Source organism: Panthera uncia, unplaced genomic scaffold (genome assembly GCF_023721935.1).
Source record: "Panthera uncia isolate 11264 unplaced genomic scaffold, Puncia_PCG_1.0 HiC_scaffold_241, whole genome shotgun sequence".
Classification (NCBI taxonomy): Eukaryota; Metazoa; Chordata; class Mammalia; order Carnivora; family Felidae; genus Panthera; species Panthera uncia.
This window is the reverse complement of record NW_026059140.1, coordinates 10,248-17,606: the sequence shown is the minus strand read 5'-3', so window position 1 is coordinate 17,606 and position 7,359 is coordinate 10,248. Positions and strand designations below refer to the sequence as shown.

The 7,359-nt window shown below is 62.7% G+C and overlaps 1 protein-coding gene across 1 annotated transcript; it reads right to left on the bottom strand.

The window, feature by feature from the left end:
• Positions 1 to 1,123: 1,123 nt before the first annotated feature.
• LOC125917781 (ADAMTS-like protein 5) lies at positions 1,124 to 6,903 on the bottom strand. Its single transcript, XM_049623879.1, has 12 exons — positions 6,721 to 6,903; positions 6,251 to 6,446; positions 6,050 to 6,141; positions 5,745 to 5,805; positions 5,484 to 5,592; positions 4,034 to 4,161; positions 3,662 to 3,773; positions 3,225 to 3,311; positions 2,919 to 3,082; positions 2,579 to 2,777; positions 2,434 to 2,505; positions 1,124 to 2,100 (listed from the first exon to the last, which is right to left on the bottom strand). Exons 1-12 carry the CDS (start codon positions 6,774 to 6,776, stop codon positions 1,799 to 1,801), a joined length of 1,578 nt encoding a protein of 525 aa, XP_049479836.1. The 5' UTR covers positions 6,777 to 6,903; the 3' UTR covers positions 1,124 to 1,798.
• Positions 6,904 to 7,359: the final 456 nt, after the last annotated feature.

Here is a 7,359-nt window from a genome sequence, read left to right as displayed (position 1 = left end):
TAGCCCACTCAGTGGCAGAGGTGCAGGGACAACCTCGGGCAGCCCTGACGGGCACAGAGGGGCCTTGGGTGTAGGTGCCAGTGTCAGGAAGCCAGAGTGTGGGGAGAGGTGTTGCTGAGGAAGGCTGGCACCCAGGGGAGAGGCGGGGCCCTCTGGGTGCCGGCATCACCAGGTGCCTAGCGTCCCTTCCTTTCCCGTCCTACCACCAGGGGGCGCCCAGGCCCCACACCACCCTCCAGCGCTGTGCCCCGTTTAACACGGGCGGAAGGGGGGCCCAGGGGGGCCCCAGCTTCAGTACTTGCCGCGGGGATGGGGACGGGGCCAGGTCTGGGACCCAGAGGCAGGGGAAGGAGTCCGAGGGATGCGGTTCCCATGCTCAGAGCTGCGAGGGGCTGAAAGGATACTCGCAGATGGGGAAACTGAGGCCCAGGGAGGGGCAGGGTCCGGCCACAGGTCACCTGCAAGGTCAGGCACTGAGCCTGAGACCCACAGTTGAGCGTCCTGTGTCCTAAAGGAAAACACAACGACGGACGGTACGGAAGACCAGACTGTCCCATCCAGGGAGAGAAGGTAAAGGGTGGCCCTTCCAGAGTGCCCCGAGAAGGTTTGTTGGGTGACACCCTCCAGGTACCTCCAATTCACACTTGGCCTAGGTCTGCCCTCCTGGCCCCAGAAGACTGATGAGTAGAACATATCCAGGAGAACACAGGAGGACAGGGACCGGGGCCCTGGGTGGCATGAGATGGCAGTGTGGCCCTCAGGGGGCGTGGGGAGGGGGCACTGGACCAGGAGGAGGAGGAGGAGGGCTGGGGTGCACGTGAGAGTGTGTGCACACACCGTGACAGCGTGACCGTGGGTCTGACTCCCAGCACATCCTGGAATTTCTGCAGCCGCGTATGTGTCACTGGGGTGTCCTCGTCGTAAAAGTGCTCGCAAAGATTAAATAGGGAGAAACAGGGATGGAGGGCAGTGTTGTCTGAAAGAAACCCAGCCAGGGGCATCTGGCCAGCTCAGTCGGGGGAGGATGTGATTCTAGGTCTCCGGGTTGTGGGTTCGGGCCCCACATCGGGCGTAGACATTATTTTAAAAATAAAATCAAAAGGAAGGAAGGAAGGAAGGAAGGAAGGAAGGAAGGGACAAAGGGATGAAGGGAGGAAGGAGGAGAAAAGGAAAAAAAGGAAAGGAAAGAAAGAAAGACCCAGCCAGACTTGCTGAGGCGCTCAAGATTATCTCCGAACTTCCTGGTGGCCGGGGCAAAAGGGGAAATGGGTACCTTCCAGTACCTGGGTAGGCGTGTCTTCTAGGGAGCATGTCTGTTGGAGACAGTGTCTCTGAACACATGAGGCGTACGTGTGTCAGTGAGAAGAGAGAGCACAGAGTGCCAGGGAGTTAAACAGCAGTGAACGTCCTGGTAACCAGGGCAAGAGGGGAAACTGCTCTATTCCAAGGTCTTGTTGGGCAGCCTTCCTCTGGGCCATGCCCGTTTGTGACAGTGTCTCTACGAAAGAGAGCATGGGGCAAAGCAAATGAAAGCAGACACAAAGTTTCTAAGTATAAGTCATCTATGAGCTTCCTGGCAGCCAGAGTGAGAGAGGAAATAAGAGCGTCTCTTCAGTGTGTCCTCCCTCACCAGCGCCTCCTGCTCATGACAGTGGATCTGACTGTGTGCAGGGACAGCTAAGCATGTGTAGTAGGCGGGAAGCCACTGGAAGCCGGGGCAAGACGGGAAATATGCTGAGTTTGAGCCCGGTCAGGCACGCCTCTGTTGCTGTAGGTGGCAGGGGCCCGGTCCCGCGGCTCAGGCGGGGCAGTGTCGGGCAGCCAGGCGCACGCGGCTGTCCTCGGCAGGGCTCCACGCTCGGGCGTAGCCAGCGTGGGGCAGCAGCAGTCGGTCCCGAGTGCCGTCAGGGCTGATGAGGCGCTGGACGGCCAGCAGGTACTCGCGATGGAGGTCCAGCCGCGGGCAGGGGCAGCGACCCAGGGCCCACACGTACTCCAGGGCCCGCAGTGGCGAGCGGTTCTTATAGATGAGCTGCACGCGAACCTCATAGCGCGTCTCCTGGGCCTGTTGGAGGCGGCTCAGCACTCGGGCCCTGAACACTGTGGGCAGGACTTTGCTGAGGCCGACTGGACACTCCACCCTGGGCACCCCCCCTCAGGTGCACCCCGTTGCCAGAGAAAGGAACCGGGGCCAGATGGAGCACTGGGGGTCCCTGGGGACTGTGGAGAGGGGCCTGGGATCAAGGAGGAGTCCAAGTTCAGATGAGGGCAAAGGGTCAGATCAAGGAGTCCCACTAGGGGCAGAAGGAGTCAAGTTGGAGTCAGGTCAAGGAGTCAAGGGTAAGGTCAGATCGCCATCAGGGGTCAGCAGGACAGGGCTGAAGTTCAGGTCAACCAGGAGTCAGGTAACGGTTGGGGTCAGGAGTCTCTCACCGAAGTCGCCGCCGCAATAGTGGAGCAGCCGGTGCGCGCGACCTCGAGTGTCTGGGCACGGGGAGCAGGGGTCTGTGGGGGGCGCACGGTGAGGGGCACGGACCTCAGCTGCCTGCTAGCTCCCACCGGGCCGTCCCCACCTCACCTGGGGCGGGGGGCGGGGTCCTCGGGGAAACGGCGGCTGGGGCCGCGGGGGCTTCAGCGGGTTGTGGTTCCACCTCCCGAGGCTGCGGCTGCCGCAGGGACCAGCCCAGGGCCTGCGCCTGCGCCTGGAAGGGGCCGTAGCGCTCCCGAGGGAGCCAGAACTCGAACTCGATGCCGGGGTTGGGCTCCTGCAGGAGGACCTGGAGGGGTGTCACGCCGAGGGAGCCGCACTCGGACCCGATGGCCCAGCTTCCCCCCTCCGGCCCCCGGCCCCCCGCCCCCATCCAGTAGCCAACCGCCCCCTCCATCTCCCAGCTGCCCCCGCAGAGCCTGGGCCGCACCTGCAGGAGCAGGTCTTGGGAGGTGGGCCCAGCCGCGCTCAGCGTCTCCTCTGGCCCCGCAGCGCGGGTGTAGACCACACGGGTGCCCGCCGCCTCGTAGGTCCCGGGTGGGCTGACCGCCCAGTTCCCGTTGAGCACGTAGCGCCCGTCGACCCCTATCAGCGCTGCAAGGGAAAGGTCAGCCCGGGCTCCGGGAACCGGGCCGTTCCGCCTCCCGCACCCCTTCCCCCCCAGCCGCAGCCGCAGCCTCCCCGGCTGTATCCGAGGCGGCCAGCAAGACGCCTCCCCCTTCGGGCCCTGCGATACCCAGGTGGTTGCGGCTCCGGTGGGCCACGCGGATGTGTCTGGCGCCCTCGGGGATCAAGGTCACGTTCCAGTACCCAGCGAAGGCACCTGGGCGGAAGGAAAGGAGGGCGTTGGGCGCGAGTGGGAGGGTATTTGAGGGATGAGTTGAGGATTAAATGAGATACTGCGGTAAGCAGGTTAGCCAGGGTCCTGGCACCTCCACAACGCTCGGTAAACTTTTGGAGGTAAGATTATTCTCGCTTAAGTGCAGCTGGGAAAGGGTTAAAACCCCATCTGTTCCGGGAAGGGCGGGGCCATCTGACAGTAACCAGTCAGAATGAAGAGAGGGAGGGGGCTGGGCCACGGACTGCCCAATCAGCTCGGGATTTCGCTTCCGGGCCCGAGGCTCGTTAAAGGGCCCGCTCTGGGCAAGCGGGTACGACGGGGAGGGCGGTCACCGGAGTCACGGAACACGCGCTGCACGAAAAGGCACGACTCGTTGGCGCCGCCGCAGCGGCCGCAGTGATCTTCGCGGGCGTCCGAGCCCAGCAAACCGTCACAGCCGGCGCTCTACAGGGGCGGGGAGGACGAGCGCGGCTTCGCGGACAGCCCCTGGCCTGGGACAGCCCTAGGAGGCGGGGCCGGGGGGGGGGGCCCAAGGGGAAAGGGGGGGGGGGGGGCCTGGCATGGGGGGGACACGGGGCGGGGTGGGTGCGGTGCTGGGGGCGGGGCTTGGAGAAGGGGGCGGGACCCGGGAGAGAAAGGAGTGGGGTCCGTGGCCAGGGCCTGGATGTGAGGTGGACGGGGGGCGGGGCCCGGCGAGGCCTTACGAGGCAGCGGCCGGCCACGCAGAGCCCCTGGGCCCCGGGGCTGCAGGGGGTGCCGTCCAGGACGCGGCCGAAGGTGTGGTAGAAGGCGTGCCCCTCGGCCAGGCAGTGAAGGTCGCACTGGTTGGGCGCTGGGGACAGAAGGAATTGTTGGGCCCGTCCAGGACGTCTGTCGGGGCTTCTGGTCTCCTCCCCCTCAGGCATGTGCGGCCCAGGGACTCAGCCAAAGCCACACTTGGAGGCTTTGGTTAGAGCCAGGATTGGAACTTAGGTGGCGTCTGCCTTCAGCTCCCAGACCCTCCCAGGCAAGTTCCCCGGGCAAGTACCCGGGGCCGACGCATGCATGCATTCCTGTCAAGCCCTAACATTAGGGAGCCCATTGTTCATACTTTCGTCCTGCAAACGTTCACAGAGCACCTACTACTTTCCCGACACCGACACCGTTCCAGGCTCTGGGGTATGGCAGTGGGCAGAAGTCACTCAGCACACGGGCCCTGCACCCGGCATGTGCCCAATAAAAAGTGCCCAGTGCTGGAGCACCTGGGTGGCTCACTCCGGCTCAGGTCATGATCTCACAGTTTGCGAGTTCGGGCCCCGCACTGGGCTCTCTGCGGTGGGCACAGAGCTGGCTTTGAATCCTCCGTCCCCCCCTCTCTCTGCCCCTTCCTCTCTCTCTCTCTCAAAAATAAATAAACATTGGGAGAAAAAGAATTTTAAAAAAGGAGTATTCAGTACTGACTGAATGCAGAGCAGCTGGGTGTGTCACTGGCCCTCCCCCGGACTCAGTTTCCCGGCTGCCTGGCAGTGGGGCACAGTGGACAGTCTGGTCACAGGCTCAAGCTCACAGCCGCAGGGATCCGTGCTCCTCCTGGCTCCCACTTCTCTGAGCCTGGCTGGCAGACCCTGCCTGGCACAGAGCCCAAGCTGGCCTTGGAGGGCCTCTGGGGGGGGGGGGTGGGGGGGGGATCATGGCAAATTTCCTCTAATTCTTAGGGGGGGAAAAACACACAAAAAACCAAAACACCCACGAGGCTGACCGATGGAATCTTCTCCATTGTCAGCTTTTCTTATCTGTATCTGCTTCCACTATGGTGTCTAAAGCTGTCTGTTTCCCTTAAATGCGGAGGCACACTGCCCCGGGCACACAGTTACATAACTTGCTATTTTCAGCTAAACGCGGCGACAGTTCCTGCCACCGGGATAAGTTTGAGAACTGTTGGCCTCTGGATACGGCTCCACGCAAATCCTCAGGCTGTGTTCAACCCCGTGCAGAACGAACCCTGCCTCCCTGTGCTGCTTCATACCTCACACCTGCTTTCCCCTCCACTTCAACTCCTATGCATCCTTCAAAGCCCCAGTGCTGATGTTCTCTTGCAATCCTCCGGTCGTCTTTCTTTCTCAGCAGCCCCTTCGCCCTGCCTCCTGTGGACCAACAGGAGGCAAGGCTACTCACCACCGTAGAAGGGCACCCACTGGTAAGTCTTCTGGGTGCCTAGGATGGGGTGGCCATTGTAGAGGGCACACTGGAGGTCTCGGAATGGAATGGCCCCTGGGGGACAGTCCTGAGGACAAAGATGGGTAGGTCCGAGGCTGGGAGAGCCCCAGGGGAGCCCAGAGAGCCTGGCAGGGCGGCAGGTGTATTTGGGGGGCACGAGTGGGGAAGCAGGAAGTCTTCAAGGTGCACCCGAGGGCCCCGGAGGCGGACAGAACTTACCGGCAAATGGCAGTGGCGATACTCATGGGTGTCTCCCCAGCATGTGTCTAACCCGGGAAGCCTACAAGGAACAAGAGGGCCAGAGTGTGGTCGGGACCCCCAGTAACCCTCTTTCCAGAGCTGGCCTGCCCACCCTTGGGCCCGGCCGCCCCCACCCACATTCCAGCCGGATCAGTGGGATTAGAAGGCACAGCATGTGTGGGCAGGCAGAGGGTGCGGCCAGCAGTGGGGCGGGCTGGCGGGAGAGGAGGGGCAGGCACCCCCCTCCCACCCCACCCTGCTAAGCCCCAGCTTTCTGCGCTCACCAGATGCAGCGGCGGCTGCGCACAGAGACACCCCGCCCACAAGAGCTGGAACAGCGACTCCAGGAACCCCAGGGGGTCCACTCACCTGGACCCTACTTGGGGAGAGAGAGGCACCATCGGCCTGGAGACAAGCCAGTGGCCCCCACACCGCCGGCCAGGTCCCCAAGCCCACTGGCTCCCTGGACTCGTGTCCCCCCTTACCTGGGCACTGCCCCCTAAACCACAGTTCAGGAGGGTCCACAGCAGAAGCAGGTTCTGGAGGGGGCGGGGTGTTGGGGAGCAGAGAGGGCGTGGCAGTGGGGGCGCCAGCAGGCCGGGGTCGGAACCCCAGCTCTGTGCCCACTGGCTGTGTGATTTGGGGCAGTCATTTAACCTCTCTGGGCCTCTGTTCTTGTCTCTGAAAAGTGGGGTAATAACAGGGCCCCCGTTACAGGAAAATCTGAGGGGTCCGTCAGACCAGATAAGAAAAGCAGGCTGCACAGAGCCTGGTGAGGGGGAGGGAGAGCTCAAAGAATTATCTGCTTTTATTGCTATTGTTTGTCGTCTGATTACATGCACACAGCAAGTGCTTAATCTGTGTCTGATTACGGAAGGAATCATTCCAGGACAGTGCACAGAAATCTCCAGTGTCGGGACCCCATCACCACTCTCCCCACCGTCAACGCGTCTACCTTTCTGTGTGGCCAAGGGCCAGCCACTCCACATCCCCAGGCCTCAGTTTCCCCATCTGTACAATGGGGATCAGCTGGTCTCAGTCCAGCGCTGAATGAGGGACTGCGGAGAAGGTGCGGCTGTCGGGGCTGGCTCGGGGGCTGAGTCCCGGGCAGAAGCCCCCTGGCTGCACCTGGGCCTCCAGGGCCACTTCGGCTCCCAGACCTGTGGTGGCAGGGAGCCCCTGGATTGGGGGTCACAAGGCGGGTTGACCTGGCCCCAGTCCAGCCGGTGCCCCGTGACCTCATGTGCAGAGGGTGTGGGCTCCACCAAGGGCAGCCTGCAGAGGAAAAGGAGCCACTGACGAGGGTAGTGCAGGAAAGAGGGAGGCCTCTGGGGGTGAGTGGACTGGGGGGGTAGACTTGTCTCCCAGGGCCTCAGTTTCCCCATCTGTCAGAGAAAGGGTGAAGTCCCTTGCCATCCACACCCTCCTCGTGACCATGGCATTGCCAGAGAAAGGCGGAGGGAAGCGGCCACCCCGTGAGTCCTTTCTCAGGCCAGGGCCAGGGTGCCCAAAGGACTGAAAGAGCCAGCTGGAGTTCTCCAGCCCTGAGTTTCAGGGCCGTGGTCCTGTACCAGTGGACTCTGGACCCTCTCCA